Source organism: Dama dama, chromosome 26 (genome assembly GCF_033118175.1).
Source record: "Dama dama isolate Ldn47 chromosome 26, ASM3311817v1, whole genome shotgun sequence".
NCBI classification, from domain to species: Eukaryota; Metazoa; Chordata; class Mammalia; order Artiodactyla; family Cervidae; genus Dama; species Dama dama.
This window is the reverse complement of record NC_083706.1, coordinates 36,201,269-36,221,407: the sequence shown is the minus strand read 5'-3', so window position 1 is coordinate 36,221,407 and position 20,139 is coordinate 36,201,269. Positions and strand designations below refer to the sequence as shown.

Below are 20,139 nucleotides of genomic sequence, written 5' to 3'. Positions count from 1 at the left end.
AGGGTTTCCTTATTTCCCAACACGTTGCTTTCATGCAATAGACTAGGGTTCTTAACCACTCAGGAGTCCAAAAAAAAAAAAAAAAAAAAAACCTTGAGAATCTTACAAACACTATGTACTTTCATAACAAACCTCTACATGCCCATATAAAATTTGACCTGCGCTTTCATCCCTGGCTCAGAAAACCCCCATCCCTACGCACTCCACCCTGCAAGCAAGCTACTGAAGGAGTGTCCCAGCTCTGCGCTAATGATAGACGCCATCAGCCCCTGAGAATTCTAAGTGCTGCTTTTCCATATTTGATAAGGTATAAAATAAATATGAGCCAGATTTACTTTATGATCTTCTAGCAGCTTTTGCAGGGATTTTAAGTCATCATCCAGGGGGCAAGTTTCCATCTTTTGAATGCGTTCTTCTGTGAGCGTCAACCAGGCAGACAGCTGCTGTAGCTGTTTCCTCTGGAGTTCCATGAGGACATCGTGCAGCCTGTCCAAGGGGAGCAAAGCGTTATCCCCACTCCTTCTTCCCTTTGCAAAGGCACACACACACTCCAGGCATCAGGGAAATGGGGCAGGGGACATACTCTTGTCTAACCTTTTAAAGCAACATTTAGTCTTTATATATAGAAACCAGCAAAAAAATTATTTTCTTCCTAAATGGAGTCAATTAAATGCACTCCAAGAATGCAAATAACAGCACCCTCTATTTGTATCAGAATCATTGTTTCTTTAATCAGGAATTCCTGCCTATTAAATAGGTGGAAATTGCAATGGAACAGTTTGCTCCTTAACATACAATACATGAAATAAAATGAACCATGGAGGAAAACTACTCTTAAAAAATGTTACAAAATGGAATTCTAGATAAATATAACATAGCCCTATCTTCATGTCAGAGTTGACGGTTAGCCAATTTTAATACTGCAAAGTCCACATACAATGTCTTCGCCCTTTTTTTTCGCTGATTTCTGTATGGCCACTTTTACCTTTTCATTTGGTTAACATATCAAAGGGGAAATAAAAATCGTTAAAAATTCCAGCAATGCTACATACAGAAAAGAGCCAAAATGCGATAAGGCAAGTTCTCTGGTTATCTTGTTCCCACAAACAAGTAGACTTTTACTTGTGCTAAAGTGGGCAAGAGAGACTTTCAGTGGTTAAGACTTCACTTCTAAAGCAGAAGGTAAGGGTTTGATCCCTGCTCAGGGAGCTAAGATCCCACAAGCATTGTGGACAAAAAAACCAGAACATAAACAACAGAAGCAATATTATAACAAACTCAATAAAGACTTTTTAAAAATTTTTAAAACAACTGGGCGCCATCTTGCAGCAGTGTTCATTCCTGGGCTTCCACTCACCGGGATTGTCTGTCCATACTTTCGACTCTGAGCGCCTCCCATCTGGCATTCAGCAGGGACATTTGTTCCTGAATCTCAAACTCCTCTTCATCTGTCAGAGTTCCTTGTGTTATCAGTTGGTTTCCTGCCTGTAAGACGTTCCCCACACTGCTCTGGTGTGCTGTCAGCTCCATCATAAAAGCCTGGGAAGGTACATTATTATGATCTATGAGCTGCTCATTGAAGAAAAGCAAATCTTAATAAATTGTTAATGCCCAGATGTCAATGCTGTGGGGGAAAAAAAGTGACCATGCAGACTTCAAATAAAGAAGACTTTGATCCATTTTTTTTTTTTAAGCTCTGAATATAGGAAATAAGCAGCTGACCTAAGGAAAAAGAAAAGATCAAAGAAGACCATGTTACATCTGATAACACCAGCTATTTTTATGTCAATGCTGATTATGCTACTGATAGATCATGAACATGGAGCTATGAGAAGATATAATAAATAAAATACCACGCTCGCCCAAAAGGACTTGCTTAAAGAAAATGACCATTTGTAGTATTTTCAAACCAAAACAGCAAATAAGACCTGTCAATTAATATAGCACCAAAAACTACTTAATCAAAAGAATTCTTCACATAAGCCAATCACTACAATGCAATATATTCCTGAAATGGTAGGAAATTTTCATTATATAAAAGTATACAAGAATACTGGATACAAGTTTGCTTAATCATATAACAAATAAAAATAACCACTTCCTAGGGAGCATTCAAAATTTAAAGACTTGATGCACTGATTAGCCATTTTATGTCTTAACTATAATAATACACTTCCAAAACGAGCAGTACTAAAGCGTTGATTTTTGTCAGTGGCTCCACTGAATCTACAAATTATGGTAAGATCAAAATTGAAAATTTAACTCCAACGTACAGTTAATCACCCACGCCAGTTTTATAATGAAGCCCTATTTAAAAATCTTAAGTCCTCAAAAAAAAAAAAAGTGTAAAGCAGAGACATTACTTTGCCAACAAAGGTCCACCTAGTCAAAGTTATGGTTTTTCCAGTGGTCATGTATGAATGTGCGAGTTGTACTATAAAGAAAGCTGAGTGCCAAAGAATTGATGTTTTTGAACTGTGGTGTTGTAGAAAACTCTTGAGTCTTCCTTGGACTGCAAGGAGATCCAACCAATTCATCCTAAAGGAAATCAGTCCTGAACATTCATTGGAAGAAGGACTGATGCTGAAGCTGAAGCTCCAATACTTTGGCCACCTAATTCGAACAATAAATCATTTGAAAAGACCCTGATGCTGGGAAAGATTGAAGGCAGGAGGAGAAGGGGACAACAGAGGATGAGATGTTTGGATGGCATCACCGACTCAATGGCCATGAGTTTGAGCAAGCTCTGGGAGTTGGTGACGGACAGGGAGGCCTGGCGTGCTGCAGGCCATGGGGTGGCAAAGAGTCAGACACGGCTGAGCAACTGAACTGAACTGCACTGAAGTCCTCAAATAATGCCATGAAATTTCTGTGGAGCAGAATTCAGTAAACAACATACATCAGGGTACATCTCCTGATTAAGACATAGGCACCATGGCACATATATCCTGCTCATCAGCCACAGACTACTTACTTCATGGGTTGCAAACTGGTCCTTGACTTCTTCCACATCATCAGAAATGTCATCCTGCTCCTGAAAAGTGTCCTCGGCAGAAAGCAACCAGGTCAGCACTTCCTCCAGTGCTATCTGATAGTTGTCCAGATCCATGTCAACCTCCGTGACAGTGCTGGGGGTTTCCGCTCGGGGACTCTCTTGCTCCTCCTCTGGTGCTGAGCTCTATAGAAACAAATCCAAGAAAATCCACAAGCATCGTGAAGACCAGAAGGTGTTCAACAAAGGCACACCAGATGGAGACCCAAGGTAAACACCACTGTCTTAAGGCATCCGTTGGATTCTCAGGAGCTGGGTGAGCAATGCTGTGAACTAGTCAGAAAGCATTTATTCATGCCAGGGTGGCAAAGAGTACAAAAGCTGGATCACTCGTGGATTCGATACTCAGATATACTCTAATATAGCTGTTGTTGCTCAGTCGCCAACTCCTGTCTGACTCTTTGCGACCCCATGGACTGCAGCACACCAGGCTTCCCTGTCCTTCACTATCTCCCAGAGTATATAGTTGGGAAGAGACAAATAACCCACATGAATCACTTCTGAACAAAAATAAACAGGCTCTTAACAAAATTATAAATTCCATGGGTCTAACAAGGGATGCATTTTGAATTCATCAAGGGATAGAACAGGAAGTTTCACAGAGAATCTGGAACATGCTGGACCTTGAAAGGGTAGATGTCATTTAAAGAGAGCAATTAGAACCCTTGTTAAATTGCTTTTACTGAATAGCATTTTAGCATTGCATTTTAGACACTAAAAGACAGCCATACGTATACAGGCTATTGTACTGATGATATTTTTCTGAGGTAGTAACCCTCTAGTTTACTAGCTGGGTTTTTTTCTCTTTTTTTAAGAGCCTGTGGAATAAGTTATTCCAAGCTCCTTCTAAGCAATGGAGTATTTTCTTATATACTTCAGAATTGTATAACCAAACTAACCACCTATCTCATTTACAAGTTCCCTTCCAGAGCAAAGTTCTTTAAAATTTGCCTACAGCCTGTCTCTACCTTTTCACCTCTCATCCACAGTTTTCATGTATCTGAAACATACAAAATTGTATAGAAAACAACATAAGGAAAGCCCATGTATTTAACAACTAGGGCTGTTAACACTCCCTTTCATGCTGATCAGGTATTGGTCCCTCCCACACACCTGGAAAGTATTTTGCCACTGTTACCAATAAACTTCTCAATGACAAATCCATTCTTCTAGCATCATCCTTAGGAGGATCATGTAATGAACACAAAACCAGAACATTTTTTATCATCACAGTGCTAGAACAACATACATAAACCAGAACTGTTTAAAGCAAAACCAGAAGTCTGGTCACCTTCTGTTTCTTAAGCTCTCAGTGGCATTCTATACATCTGACCTGTCCCCGCCCTCTCGAAGTTCTCCTTCCGCTGCTTTAATAACACCACCTTGGTTCTTCTCCTAGTTCAAAAGCATTTGCCAACATGTAAGTAATGCAGCTCCTCAAAAGTAAGCCCCTTTTTAAATTCTCTTTATGTACTTTGCCTGCATGGCTTCATCCATTGCTATTAGATTTCAAGAACCATCTATTAACATATCCTATTACCTTTATATTTTGCGTCCCAAACTCCTATGTCCCACCTTCCTTAACATTTCCACTTCAATTTTTCATAGGCATATCAAACCTTGTCAGTATTTAAACCCTTCATTTTTTCCCCCCAAACCTCTCTTGGCTTCCCATTTCAGTAAATGGCTCCTCCATGCACTTAACTAACTCCTCCAGCTAAAATCCAGGGGGCCAGACGTGGTTCCTCTTTTCCTTTCCCCTCCTACATTTAATATGGATAAGCAATTCCTACCTTCAAAATTTACCTCAAACCCATCCAGGTCTTTGCATCTTCACAATTGTCATTTGACCTCAGGACTACAACAGCCTGATCACCAGTGTCTTCAGCTCCCTGTTACTATCCAAACTTCTACCTCCACCATCCACTTCTCACAGAGCAGCCGGAATGATGTTTGGAAAATGCAATTATATCCTAAGACTTCCCTGCTTAAAATCTTCCACTGCTTTCTCAATGCTCTTAAGATACAATTGAAAATTCTTAACATAGTTTATAAAAATACTGTGGCAGCAAGAAACAGAGTGAGTGAGTGTGTGTGTGTGTAGGGCCGGATTTCAATTAGGTTACTCAGGGAAGTCTTCTCTGAAAAAGTTCCATTGAAACTGGAGAAAGATGGGAAGCTTGCCATGCAAACAGTGGGTGGAGGAGCGTTTCATGGAGATCAGCCCACAGGTACAAGAATCTGGGGGAAGGAGAGGAGACGTCTACCACGACTGGAGTGCACTGGCCTGAGATGAGTTGGGGCAGGGGGCTGGGCCTTGTAAACTACAAGAGGAGATGAGGTCTTTAATAAGTATGAGAGCTGGAACAGAAAGTAAACATACCCCAAGATATTTTGAAGGAAGAATCCAAAGGGACCTGGTAAATGACATGCAGGAGCTAAAAACAGTCAATCAGTGAGCCCATAGGTGAAACACTGGATAATTAGGAGTGAGATGATGCCAAAGAGAGAGAAGGAAGAATGAGTTAAGTTCTGGACCTAAAACTCTGAAACTGGGAAGCCAGAATAATCCTGGAGATCACTTAGTACCAAACCTCCATATTCTAATGAAGATATCTGAGAACTAGGAAAGTTAGTGACCAGCTAAAGGTTATTAAGATAGGCACTAGGATCTATGAGGTGGAAAATGGAAGGCGTTATCTAAATGCCAAGTGTTCAGAAGGTATTCATTCAAATACAAGAGGAGATGTTTGACTGAGAGATCAATTTCAAGAGAAATTCAGGAATTATTTACTGATCACCTAAGGCTCTAAGCACATTATCTGTAGAAGGAGAAAGAGAGGAAGGCGGGCTATCAGCCCTCATTGAAAAGTAGAAGATAGCAAGATAGGTCAAAGAGTAGATGATTACAACTTGACCACATCATATTCCTTCCGTTAACTCAACTTCTAAGGCATTAGTGACAGCATGCAGATGAAGAGTTTAATGTCAATACACTGCTCTTTTTTATTATTCAGTTATCCATATACATGTATCTGGGCTTCCCTGGTAGCTCAGACAGTAAAAGAAGCCACCTGCAATGCAGGAAATCTGGGTTCAGTCCCTTGGTTGGGAACACGCCCTGGAGAAGGGAATGGGAATCCACTCCAGTATTCTTGCCTGGAGAATCCATGGACAGAGGAGCCTGGTGGGCTCTAGTCTATGGGGTCATAAAGAGTCAGACATGTCTGAGCAACTAACACATACACTCACATATACACACACACACATATCTACAGTCTTTCTAAAATTCTTTTCCCAGTTAGATTGTCAGTGAATATTGAGCAGAGTTCCCTGTGCTAGACGGTAGGTTATCCATTTTAAATACAGCAGTGTGGACATGTCAATCCCAAACTCCCTAATATACTTGCTGTTAATCAAACAGCATGTTATGCAAAAGCATGATTATCCTAGGCCCTAACTCTGGCCTTGCTATGTGAAACATATATTTTCCCTTTTAAAAAGTAAAATCAGTAAAGTTGTGGTTTTCCATTACATGCACATGATGGTGACAGATGCTAACTGATAAACTGAAGCTCTGATGCTGAGAAACCAAGATCCTCTCAATCAAGAAAAAAACCCTCAGAATTATCTTACCTAGTACCTTACAAAAAACAAATACGGCAAGTCAAATATATTAGTAAAAATTTACCTGTACCTGTATGTTAATTTCTCCTTCTTCACATTCTTTCTTATATTTCCTTGGAAGTGTTTCTACCTCACGGATGGCATCTATAGTGACTTGCTGAGGGAGCACTTCAAACAAAGACGTTAAATACATAATTATGGATTTCTTGTCAGGAAGCTGAACTGCAACATCTAAAAGTGAAAGAAAATAAGAACCAGCTTAAATTAGATGTCCAAAGTATGTGAACTGCTCAATATTAGGTATAAAATAACTGTCCTTAGTGCCCATAAACAATACTAGTATACTATCTCTGCAATACCACAGCTTGGTAACTTTCATATAATATATGAGACACAGGTCAAGATGATTACCTATGGATTTTTGTGCAATATCCCATTTCTTAAAAATCTTCCCTTACAGTTTCCCCCACAAGGCTAAAAGATAAGCTACCATTTAAGGTAATGTCACAGATTTCATTCATATTATGAAAATAAGTCTAGACTTCAGTCTTGCAACATACTTAAGTAGAGTTTTCACATCATATACAAGAAGCTCGTTCACACAAAAAGCACATTTTAATGAACCAAACACTAAATTGTTTGTCTAATAATTTTGTTTTCCAAAAACGTTAAATCTTATGCTGGTATTTATTAACTATTCTCCAGTGATGTAATTAAATTTCCTCCTGAAGGATCCTAGAAATTGTTAAGCACAAAAGTATTATATCTATAATAAAAAGTTTTGTACCATATTTCAAAAGGAAAAACACTTCCTTAACTCTCACAATTCTTTCTACAAAGAGAAAAAACAACAACAACAAACAAACAAATGCTGCTTTTCAAGTATTCAAAATTGTAAAGCAAAACCAAGGTTGAAATTAAACACTGAACAATACCTTCAGGATCTAATAGCTTTTCAATTCCCAAATAAGTTTGAGCCTTGCTGAAGGCATGTTCAAGTCTCTCAATTGGGGACATATTGACAACTCTATCCCAGCTGAAGAGATCAGGTCTGAAATTAGCATGCAAATAAAATTCAGTGATGATGAAATATGTGATGAAAAAGTTGTTACTGTTATAATCATAAACATTTCAGTTTTTTACTTGTTTATTTGTGAATATAAATTTAAAAGTTTATCTTTTATATCCCCAAAGTTTGTCAAATATATAATACTTTATAAAATATAAATATGGACATGACAGGTAAAACATTCTAAGATTTTTGTATTGGTTAAATATGCTGTTAAAATTTTGGAGTAGCCACTGAATGAAAATGGTATAATATAGTGAAAGAAAAAAAAAAAAAAGGAGGAAGAACCTACAAGAAGACAAGAAGAAAAAGTAAGAAAAATGAGCTCAAAATAAAGTTAAGAATGAACTTCTGTAAATACATCAGTTATAACAATAATGTTAATGGACTAAAATCTCTGATTAAAAGACCAAGATTAGCAGAATAGAAAATCCAGCTCCAATCCCTTCACAGGATATTTCTAAGGTGAAAATCCCTAAGAGAATTTCCATCCACCCCGCTCCATAGAGCTATTGTTTAGTATTTCATGTCTATCATGATTTTCTTTTAATCCCACAAATTAGACATGATTGTCACCCTAACTGCTTAAAAGTTGATCATTTTCTTTGAGGTCTATCTGCTCTTGCACCGTGGACCGGCCTACCCCTCTGAGATTTGCCTCGCTCACCCCCACCCCCGGTTCCCTCTCTGACGCCATCTCCTGTTACACCCCTTACTCACACCGCTGCACCCAGGGACCTCCCACATGCCAGGTAATTGCCCTCATCTTGCCTCATAGATTTTTCTTCAGCAATATTTACCACTTCTATAGGCTACACAACTCACGTTTCCATTTTTTAAAAATTGCCTGCTTCCCTCTATTTGAACATTAATTCCAGGAAGGAGGACTGGGATTTTTGTTTGCTTTTTATCTCTGTTCTACATCCTGTGCCCAGCACACAGAAGATACTCCATACATATTTGTTCAATCAAGCAATAGATAGAAAAAATGTTTTAGCTACAATTCAAGTTTTCTGACAGCATCTCTTAACCAACTAGAAACAGAGGACAACCTCCTTAAACTGATAAAGGAGATGAAGACGACTAGGTTTTTTAAATCAGATAAAAGGTACATGAAAAAAAAAAAATACAGCAAATAGCAGAGCTATGGAAAAACACTAAAGAACAAGACATTCTGCCTCAGTACTACCAATTTAGATCAATATTGTATTGAAGGACAAGGCATAAATGAAGGGGAAAGAGGAGAGAAAGAGAGAGGAAGGGAGGGAAGGAGAAAATAAATTATTATAATTCATGGTCATGAAAAAAACCTACAGTAACAAAATAAAACCTATAATAACAAATTCAAAATTTATCAGAATTTAACAGTCTTCTAGATATAAGCCATAGAAAAGTCAACTGCATTTTTATATATCAATAAAGAACATACAGGAAATAAAACTTGAGACAATAAATAATTTACAAGAGGGATAAAACACATAACAAATTTTGCTGTTCACAATTAAATTCTTGCTGCATCTGGAATTTATTTGGGATATGGTGATGCAGGGATCCAACTCATCCGTTTCCACTTATTCCACACCATCTATTAATCTGCAGCATAGGCCCAGGTGTAGACCAGAATGGAGCTATTTCTGAGCTATTTATTCCCTTGGGTTGAACTACATGAAACTGCCATTCTTACGTGTCAAAAACAGTCAAATATTGGCAATTTCTTATGCTTCAGCTTATTATTACATTGTATTTTATTTGTAGTGCTACATAGTCTCAATTAATATAGCTTCATAACTAGTCTTGCTTTCTGTTTGGAAAGTACTTCAGCCTGTCTCTTCTTCAAGAATGAAGTGGCTCCTTTTGATCCTTTGGCCTTTTATTATAGAATCAGACTCTGATCACAAGTTTCATGAAAAAAAAAAATCATTATCTTCAATTGGGGTTGCACTAAATTCATAGAGATTTTTCCTTTAAGCTGAAGGCTGAAAAGTATCAACAATTCTTTGTGTATATTATTAGTGTAGCGCGGAATGAGTGGGCTTGAACTATGTGAATTATTTTACATTTTTTAACTTATAAATACGTACAAGAAATAAGGGATGTTGTACACTGTGGCATTTAAGTCCTATGGAAACAAATGTGATGTGTGGTTTTTTTTTTCCGTGATGTTTCTTTTTTTTTTTTTTTTAATGTTTTCAGAAAGCATGTATAGAGGAGAGAGGTGGTGGTTGGAAGGGACTTTAGGAAGGAGGAGACAGGAGTAGGGAGAGACAGGAAGGATGTACAAATGTGTACAAGTCTGCACAGCTAAGAAGAGTCCCGTCTCACTTATGCCGATGGAGCACGGCATTGAAGGCAAGCCCGTCTGTCCAGCTGGTGGTGAAGTTGAGGACGTTGACCTGACTGTACGGCCTCGTGGACTGGCGCACCCAGCTCAGCAGGATCTTCTCGCTGTTCGTCTGCTGCAGGGCTGACATGATATCCTTCATGACATCTTTCACCTGTTTCAAATGAAACAACGCCTGCCAATAACTTCACGTAGTAACAAGAATCAAGTCCCTGAATAAGGAATGCTATATTCATGAACCACTGGGCCAGGCCAATGGTATTCATTTTATTTCAAAACTTTCCTTTCAACACTGGAAACATAAAAGCATTTTAACAGTGATGACTTTGATTCAGAGGTGATTTTAACATCACCTTTACGTATCATGGCATTTTCTATACCTTAGCAATACTTTTAATACATTTGGTTACAGTGAACATTAATTTCATAGCCACAAAAAATATTTTAAAACTACACAGTTACAAACATCTTTTAATAGGAGGAAAACTCAATTTTGATTTTCTACAGAAATCAGAAAGAAGGGAAGAATTTGGTTAACTATGAAATCCAAGAATGAATTGCATTTCCTGATGGCAGTAACAATTAAAATCTAGAAATAATATTTTATGTTATTATTCTAAATTAATACATATGTTTTAAGGAAGTGTTCAAATAATGACATGGACATTAAAAAAACACACACAAGAGCCAACTTAAAGGGGTTTATAAAATAAATAATGGTAGTGAAAGATCATAACCTACTAAAGAAGTAAAAATCCATCAGTGTGCACAGATATATAAATGAATAGACAGACAGATACAGAGAAACAAGACACAAGGGAAAGCTCTTCCTCACAAGTGGAAAGATAATTAACAAATGTAGAAGAAATGATGAAATGAGAAAATCACTTTGCCAAGCACCATAATAATAACTGATGGCTCAGTGGTAAAGAATCCGCTTGCCAATGCAGAAGACCTTGGTTCAGTCTTTGGGTCGGAAGGATCCCCTAGAGAAGGAAATGGCAACCCACTCCAGTATTCTTGCCTTGGAAATCCTATAGACAGAGGAGCCTGGCAGGCTACAGTCCATGGGGTCACAGAAGAGTTGGACATGACTTAGCAACTAAACAAAAATAATAAGAACTACGAATGGATCTTAAAAATAATGGACAAAAGTTTAATAAGTAGCTGAATATTTACAAAGTCTCAAAGTATATCTCCACAAGATACTTTTTCATAACAAAGGGCAGTCACCTTACAGTGGAGACACTGGCAGAGTTCAGCTTACTCAAACGATAAGTTAATACAGCCAGAAAAAAATACCAGACAGCATGTGCTTCGTGATATGGCGTATTAAGGAAAATTCAACATCATTTTTGTTACATTTATCCCACAAATGAATAACCTAAATCTAACCATGAGAAAATATCAGTCAAACCCACATGAAAGAACATTCTACAAAATAACTATTCGGTACTCTTCAAAAACATCAATATCGTGAAGTGCAAAGAAATACTCAGAAATTATGCCTGAATAAAGATGACCAAAAAGACAAGACAAAAGAATGTAATGCATAATCCTATATTCTTTTCTCTAAATGATATTATCGGGGCAATTGACAAAATTTCCATCAGATCTCTAGATCACATAATTGTTTTGTTTCAATACTATCTTCCTGATTTTAATAATTATATACTATTTGTTAAGGCATAGTATAATAATTGTATAATTATTAATATTAGCAAAATAAATATTATAATAATATATAATATATCAATAATATATTTTTTGCTGGATCATCGAAAAGGCAAGAGAGTTCCAGAAAAATATCTATTTCTGCTTTATTGACTACACCAAAGCCTTCGACTGTGTGGATCACAATAAACTGTGGAAAATTCTGAAGGAGATGGGAATACTAGACCACCTGACCTGCCTCTTGAGAAACCTGTATGCAGGTCAGGAAGCAACAGTTAGAACCAGACATGGAACAACAGATTGGTTCCAAATAGGAAAAGGAGTACGTCAAGGCTGTATATTGTCACCCTGCTTATTTAACTTATATGTAGAGTACATCATGAGAAACGCTGGGCTGGAAGAAGCACAAGCTGGAATCAAGATTGCCGGGAGAAATATCAATAACCTCAGATATGCAGATGACACCACCCCTATGGCAGAAAGTGAAGAAGAACTAAAAAGCCTCTTGATGAAAGTAAAAGAGGAGAGTGAAAAAGTTGGCTTAAAGCTCAACATTCAGAAAACTAAGATCATGGCATCTGGTCCCATCACTTCATGGCAAATAGATGGGGAGACAGTGGAAACAGTGTCAGCCTTTATTTTTGGGGGCTCCAAAGTCACTGCAGATGGTGATTGCAGCCATGAAATTAAAAGACGCTTACTCCTTGGAAGGAAAGTTATGACAAATCTAGATAGCATATTAAAAAGCAGAGACATTACTTTGCCAACAAAGATCCGTCTGGTCAAGGCTATGGTTTTTCCAGTGGTCATGTATGGATGTGAGAGTTGGACTGTGAAGAAAGCTGAAAAATTGATGCTTGTGAACTATGGTGTTGGAGAAGATTCTTGAGAGTCCCTTGGACTGCAAGGAGATCCAACCAGTCCATCCTAAAGGAAATCAGTCCTGGGTGTTCATTGGAAGGACTGATACTGAAGGTGAACCTCCAATACTTTGGCCACCTCATGCAAGGTGAGTTGACTCATTGGAAAAGACCCTGAGGCTGGGAGGGATTGAGGGCAGGAGGAGAAGGGGACGACAGAGGATGAGATGACTGGATGGCATCACCGACTCAATGAGCATGAGTTTGAGTTGATAGACAAGGAGGCCTGGGGTGCTGCGATTCATCGGGTCGCAAAGAGTCGGACACAACTGAGCGACTGAACTGAACTGAAATATTATGTATTCAACATTTTATATTATTTTAATATACTGTAGTTATATGAGAGAACTTCTTGTTTTTAGAAAAATAATTTGCTTCTACAAAATACACACTTAACTATTTAGTGAAAGAGGGACAGAGAGAGAGAAAACACACAAATACAAATAGCTGTTAACATTTGGAAAATCTGAGTGAAAGGTATCCAGGAATTCTTTGAGTTATTTTTGCAATGCTTTGATAATCCAGTATTTTTAAAATTTAATATTTAAAAAATACTTTTTCTCTATGCCAGGAAAATAGAGCAGTTTGTCAGGCTTTTCATTCCAAATAAGTTGAATTATATCCTTTCTCCAAATTCGTATGTTGAAATCCTAACCCCCAGCACCTCACCATAGGGATGTATTTAGAAATAGAAATCTGTAAAGAAGTAGTTAAGGTAAAATGAGATCACATGGGTTAGCCCTAATCCAGTATGACTGGTATCTTGGAATAAGCAAAGGAGATTAGGACACAGACATACACAGACCACACGAGGAGACAAGAAGGGAGCCACCTACCAATAAAGGAGAAGAAACCAACCTTGCTGACACCTGGATCTCCAATTTCTAGCCTCCAAAATTGTGAAAAAACAAATTTCTATTGTTGAAGCCACCCAGTTGGTGGCACCCTGTGGCAGCTCTAAGAAACTAACACACCTATGATCCATTTCCAATTCCTATTAAGAGGTAATTAAAAATTTCCCCACCTGCCAGTGCAAAATGATGCTCCAAAGTAATCCTAAAGTCAGTTTGTGATTTCCATCTACAATGTCCGTTCCTCCTATATTCACTAAATCCACCTAGTAAAACGAAAAAATAACTTTTAAGACAATTTTTCTACAGAAACCCAGGTTTTTGTTTTAGCACATTTGGACAACAATATAAGTAAATGGTTAAGAAAAATCTCACTTTAGAGAGTCAGGTAAACCTAAGTCACAACAACGTATTACTTAAACAATAGATCAATAAAGTAATCACAAAAAAGCACAACTATTCCTTCACTCATAGAAAAGGTTCAATACTTCTCATATGAAAAATGTTTCCAAAAATCGGTTGACACCGGTGCCCAGAGCAGGTGGCTGGTTTCGTAATAAATCATCCCGATGGCATCAAAGGACCCCCGAAGTCACACGACAAACTTACATTATTCTGATGTAAAACCTGCAGCACTCTGTTGACATTATTTAAAGCGTGCACCCTTGTGGAGCCACGTTCTTTCGGCTGGAAAGCAAAACACAAAAGCAAATGAGACAGAATCCCTCCATATTGCTGTCAACGATTGACATTGAGATGCACGTGAGACAGCAGCTCAGCCTACAGATCCTCTCTGAGCTAGAGCCCACGCTGGGTTCTCAGGCCACCATGGAGGCCAGCGTCGACAGAATGCAAATCCTCCCACAAATAGCATCCTGAGATAATAGTTCCTTAGCATGCCTGAACGCTGGAATTCCCTAGGGATCTTCCCAAGACACCAATGCTGTGTCCAATCCCACTCCCTATGATTGTGTTTTAGTGAGTCTTTAATGTAGTCTGGTTTGGGAATTTGTACAAGGTTTCCCTGGTGATTCTAAGGTACAGACAAGCTTGGGAACCAATGCTCCACCAGGGAAAAAGCTTCTTCTGTCTCAACTGGGCTGAAGGCACAAAGATTTAGAAGTTATGTCACCTCTACCTGCATTAGTGTTGATTGAGCAGAGAGGATTCAGAGGTGCTATACCAGGATCCAGATAGCATTACGGGGGCCCGCTGGGAAGACTGGAATTGCCAAGGAGACCTGGGAGGCTTCTTTCTGCCTCACTGGCCAGGGAATCTTATCTAAGAAAGCGATCAGCTTCTCCAGTAGGTGGTTACCCACCATCTGGTGCAAAAGGTACAGTGTAACACCCCACACTCTAGCAAGAAAGAAATTCATCTTCAGAAGTGCGTCTCTCTATACCTTTCATAGTAATTCTACCTCTAGTGTCAAAGTCTGTACCCATAAAATGCATCCTCTTCATTGGCAAAGTTATTTCTTTGTGAGTATTAGCTACCGTGCACATAAAGTAATAGAGTTGGATTTGATGATGAAACAAACATGAAGATGATACTGAAAATCTGAATAAAAATAGACATCATATTTTGATAACTTTTTTTAACCATTTGTTAAATAACATTAAGCATATATTTATCTCTACTTTCCACTATTCAGAATATCATACCTTCTTAAATATCCACCCTTCTTTGTAATTCTCTACTGCCTGAGAGCAATAAAAATAAAAAGTAATTTTTTGGATAAAAATACAGTCTTTGATAAAGCCTAAACATAGTTCCATCAAAAAATTCATTAAAACCCTTTTTTTATGTTCCTATATCAGCCTTTACATTGTAAGGACCCCCAGAGGGTCTTCAAGTATCAGCAATAAGAGACACACCATTAGACTGGTTCTTGAAAACATCTCTCACCAGTGAGGTTCCCGTGAGGCCCTCTAGAAGATCCAATAGCTTCCTTCCATCCTTGAGGTCTGTGAACATATCACTGATGGGTGGTTTTCCACTCTATAAAAGAAAAGTACAATATCAGCAGCAGAAATTTCACACATAAATTGCAATTTTTTTTTCCAGTTACAAGTCTGGGTGATCACAATACAAATTTGCCTTGGATGGAAAAAAAGTGCAAAGAACTTTGAATTCTATAACAAATTATGTAAGCTGAAAGATATAAACTGCATTATTTCTTAGAAAAGGAGCAAATAAAACTGTGGTTAATGTTAATATGCTTTGACTATGGTAAATATGGACGACCACTGAACAACACGGTTTAAATCCTACAGGTCCACTTACAGATGGAATTTTTTTTTTTATTAGTAAGAAATACTACAATATTATATGATCCGTGGTTGGTTGAATTCACTGATGTGGAACTGGGACAGGAGAAAGCTAATTAAATTATTTGTGGGTTTTCAACTCTGCAGCATTGGCAGCTATAATACCCCATGCTGTTCAAGAGTCCAGTGTATTCCTGAGAAGGAAGAGGTGTTAAAAATATAACTGAGCCTAGAGCACCTGGGTGCAGAGACCAAAGAAAACAGCGTATTCTTACTTCAGCTCTACACTTTACATTCACAGTATAACCGTGGCGTTCACTATTTCCATTATGGAAGCAGGTCATGTCGTCATCAATTTCAGCTCTCCAATTTCATTCTCAGGCGCCTGGTCTGTGCTTGGTCTGTATTTCTAGCTACTAACTTCTGAATGATTAGGATATTTTTGGCTCTGTGTCTAAACTCAGTATGAGTCCTATATTTTAAATGACAAAACTTACATAATTTCTAAACTCTTTGTTTCTGACGTTGTTAGTTGCTCAGTTGTGTTAGACTCTGCAACCCCGTGGACTGTAGCCTGCGAGGATCCTCTGCCCATGGGGTTTCCCAGGCAAGCATACTGGAGTGGGGTGCCATTTCCCACTCTTGGGGATCTTCCCCACCCAGGGATCAAAGCTGTCTCCTGCACTGAAGGCAGAGTCTTTACCATCGAGCCACCAAAGAAGCATGATGTTCCCCTGATGAATGCCTGATGCCAGAAAATCCAAACTCATTCACAAATAGGCCTTGTCCGTGTGTGACATCATAGTTGTATGCAACAGGACAATTACTCATGGAAAATCTCAATATGATTATTAACTAAGTAGTGAACCTAAATCACCAACTTAACTGTCTTCTAAATCACGGGTTATTATAAAAAAATTTAAAAATTAATATTAGGTGAAAAAGTTATAAAGCACAGTATAATAAATGTTGCATAATTATGTTGAATCAAATTATTCTCTTCCAACATGAAATCTCCAGAGATTAACAGTCTTAGTTCCTATCAGTAATAAAGATATTTTATAACCATTAATTATTGTGTCTTCATTATTCTTCACTTTAAAAAACATGAAATCATATGAAACAGAATTATACTGAGCTTGAAATGGATAAGCGGGAAGGAAACCATTCTCAAGTTTCCTAAAACTTTGCATTTTCCCTTTTTTTCCTCTCCTCTTGATTTCTGATGATTTTGATTATATATAACATATACTCAACCAATGGTTTTTATCAGGTGGCTTTTCCATAGTTCACATATTCTAAATGAAGGGAGTTATGGTAAAGTCTTCACCACTAGAATCAGTAAAGAATAAACTATCATTTATTTATATCTGAAACAAAGCTGCTTTTTTATTTCCAGCTACCACTGCGTTAGCAGCGATGATGTCAGAAACACATGGATGATCTCCATCTATCACATAACAAACAGATTTGCGTGATGCAGGAGACCAGATCCAGAGGCAATACCTTGAGGCAGAGCAGGAAAGTTTCCTGCACATTAAAGACTTCTTGGGACGGTTCCATGTTTCCAATGCGGGGGTATGGGTTAGATCCCTAGCAAAGAAACTAGGATCCCACATGCCTCGCGGTGTGGCCAAAAATTTTAAAAAGAAAAAAAAAAAAATTTTTAAAGACTCCTTACCTGTTGTCAGTAAAAGCAAAGGGCAGAAAAGGCCCCAATCATCTGCTACCCCTACCTTGCTCCTCTCAAAACCCACCCAAGCACACTTGAGCAAAGTAGCCACCAAATACCCAGATTCCCTTTCAGGAAGAAGTGAACAACTCTGGTTTTAGAGCAAAGCGACAAGAATACAGGTGAAGTTCATGGAAGAAACAAATAGGGATATCCCAGCACAGAAAGGATCTTAAGAATACTGAGGACACAGGCAGCTAAATAATGTCTGGGCAGCGTTTGTGATTATTGCTGTTTAGTCAATAAATCATGTCTGACTCTATGCAACCCCATGGACTGCAGCCCACCAGGCTCCTCTGTCCATAGGATTTCCCAGGCAAGAATACTGGAGTGGGTTGCCATTTCCTTCTCCAGGGGATTTTCCCAACCCAGGGATCAAATGCACATCTCCTATATTGCCAGGTAGATTCTTTACCACTAAGCCACCAGGAAAGCCCCTGGGTGGCATTTATCCGTTCTCAAATCCACTGCATTATCCATTCTCCAAAAAAGAAATAAAGTAACACAGACCAGCATAGAATAGAATATAGTAAATATGTTAGTCAAGGACTTCCTTGGTAGTCGAGGGGTTAAGAATCCACCTTCCAATGCAGGGGTCCATGCTCTTTCTAACTTGCTGCTCAATCCCAGGTCAGGAAACTAAGATCCCACAGGCCACAGGGCAACTAAGCCCTCACACCACAACTGGAGAGAGTCCACATGCCACAAAGAAAAGCCTGTGCGCAGCCACAAAGAGCCAGTGCAGCCAAAAACAGAACAAACACATACATTGAAAAATATATAAATGCAAGTATTACTCCATATTACAAACAATTATGAATGCCCATTCAGAACCTAATTGTAGACCAGCCCCTTACCAGTCATGTAACTTTGGAAAAGTGGCCTTTCTACATCTATTGACTCATCTGACGATGACAGAGATTCAATTAATGTTTGGAATTATCATTCATATCAGAAGCATAACCTTCATGCTTTCTACTGTCATAAAAGTGCCATAAAATGTCAACAACAGCTGAAAGAAAGGATAAAACAAATAAGCACTTCATCTCAGGAAGGGATGTGAAAGCAAATTCGGAACCTGAGTATATGTTAGTGTCACTTCACAGAGAAAGATCTTCCAAGTCCCAAATTCACCAATTCGATGATGTGTACGGATACATCCCATTCAAAAACAATGAACAAGGTTATACAAGAGCACACCTGCACTTCACACATGCACCGTGAGACAAGTATAACTCAGCAGCAAACCCAAAGGATTCTTTCCTAAGTGACACTGCTGCTCAGTGGTTAAAGCAGGAGGCATTCATCAAGAGGCAGCATTCATTTTCCTGCATCTGACACCCTTTTCCTCTCTTGTCCAGATCATTCATTTGTTCACTGAGCAACACATCTTCAGAAAAACTCCTTGTGAAGCATTCTCTTGAAACAAAGGTAACTGAGACACAGTTCTATCCTTCTAGAAGTTAGTCACTCATCCAAGGTAAATCAATGCCTTTATATTGTTTAAAAACCAAAACAAATCCAACAGTAACAACTCAATTGCTTTATTCATTTCCCAAATTTCAGGAAAATACTGATGGCAATCAGTATGAAATATGCTTTGTGCTGTGTCCCTATTCTCCCAACTCCCCCACCCCACTCCCAGTGATGACACGATCACTGTGACTTCCACCCAGTACCTTCAGAAGGACCACATACACCTGCAGGAAGGAAAATACAGCCCATGGATCTCCTCAGTGGAGATTTTTTTCCTTAAATTAGGTTTCAATGAAATATAGATTATCCTAAGCTCAGGAGACCCTGGTTCAATTCCTGAGTCAGGAAGATCCACTGGAGAAGGGATAGGCTACCCACGCCTGTATTCTTGGACTTCCCTTGTGGATCAGCTGGTAAAGAATCACCTGCAATGTGGGAGACCTGGGTTTGATCCCTGGGTTGGGAAGATCCCCTGGAGAAGGGAAAGGTTACCCCACTCCAGTATTCTGGTGTGGAGAATTCCATGCACTGTATAGTCTATGGGGTCACAAAGAGTCGAGAGTCCAACACGACTGAGCGACTTTCACTTTCACTTTCATGAAAAGACAGTTAACATCCATCAGAGAGAGAGAAATTAAAATCACAATGAGAAACCACCTCACATCTAAGATAGCTAATTTAAAAAGCAGCCACAACAGAAAATAACAAGATTGGAGAGAATTAACAAGTGTTGGAGAGCAAGTGAAAATACTTGAAAAATGTACTTTGCTGGCAACAATGTAAAAAGATGCAGCCACTGTAGAAAACTGTTCTGTCTTTCCTCAAAATGTTAAATTACCATACAACAGAAGGAAGGGGGGGACCAGGGCTCTTACAAATTCAAAACTGTGGTTCAGAATTTACATATAAAATACATATTCACACTCCCCACACCCCTGGCCAATCACTACAAAATACTGCATATTCCTGAAAAAATACAATTTAGGAATGTCCCACATACAGGTGGAAAGAACATGACCCCTTTCCACCTACAACTAGTAGAGTTACACCTCCAAGTATGGTGATTCAGTACTCTGTGTCTTGCAACAGAGGGCAGAGAATGTCTTTTGTAAAGGTTCAGATAGTAT

The 20,139-nt window shown here is 38.6% G+C and overlaps 1 protein-coding gene across 8 annotated transcripts in view; it reads right to left on the bottom strand.

Moving 5' to 3' along the window:
* UTRN (utrophin) overlaps positions 1 to 20,139 on the bottom strand; it is a 545,759-nt gene that overhangs the window by 404,871 nt on the left and 120,749 nt on the right. For 6 of the 8 annotated variants that reach the window (XR_009690701.1, XM_061130409.1, XM_061130407.1 and 3 more), the window contains 9 exons: positions 15,443 to 15,535; positions 14,144 to 14,221; positions 13,708 to 13,800; positions 10,071 to 10,243; positions 7,615 to 7,730; positions 6,744 to 6,910; positions 2,975 to 3,178; positions 1,358 to 1,539; positions 336 to 486 (listed from right to left, as the gene is read on the bottom strand). Coding sequence is in view for 7 of the 8 variants with exons in the window: in XM_061130409.1 (XP_060986392.1) it covers positions 336 to 486; positions 1,358 to 1,539; positions 2,975 to 3,178; positions 6,744 to 6,910; positions 7,615 to 7,730; positions 10,071 to 10,243; positions 13,708 to 13,800; positions 14,144 to 14,221; positions 15,443 to 15,535 (1,257 nt within the window). In the remaining variant the exon portion in view is untranslated. The remainder of the gene's footprint in view (positions 1 to 335; positions 487 to 1,357; positions 1,540 to 2,974; positions 3,179 to 6,743; positions 6,911 to 7,614; positions 7,731 to 10,070; positions 10,244 to 13,707; positions 13,801 to 14,143; positions 14,222 to 15,442; positions 15,536 to 20,139) is intronic. The other 2 variants (XM_061130410.1, XM_061130406.1) reach the window with 1 other exon arrangement.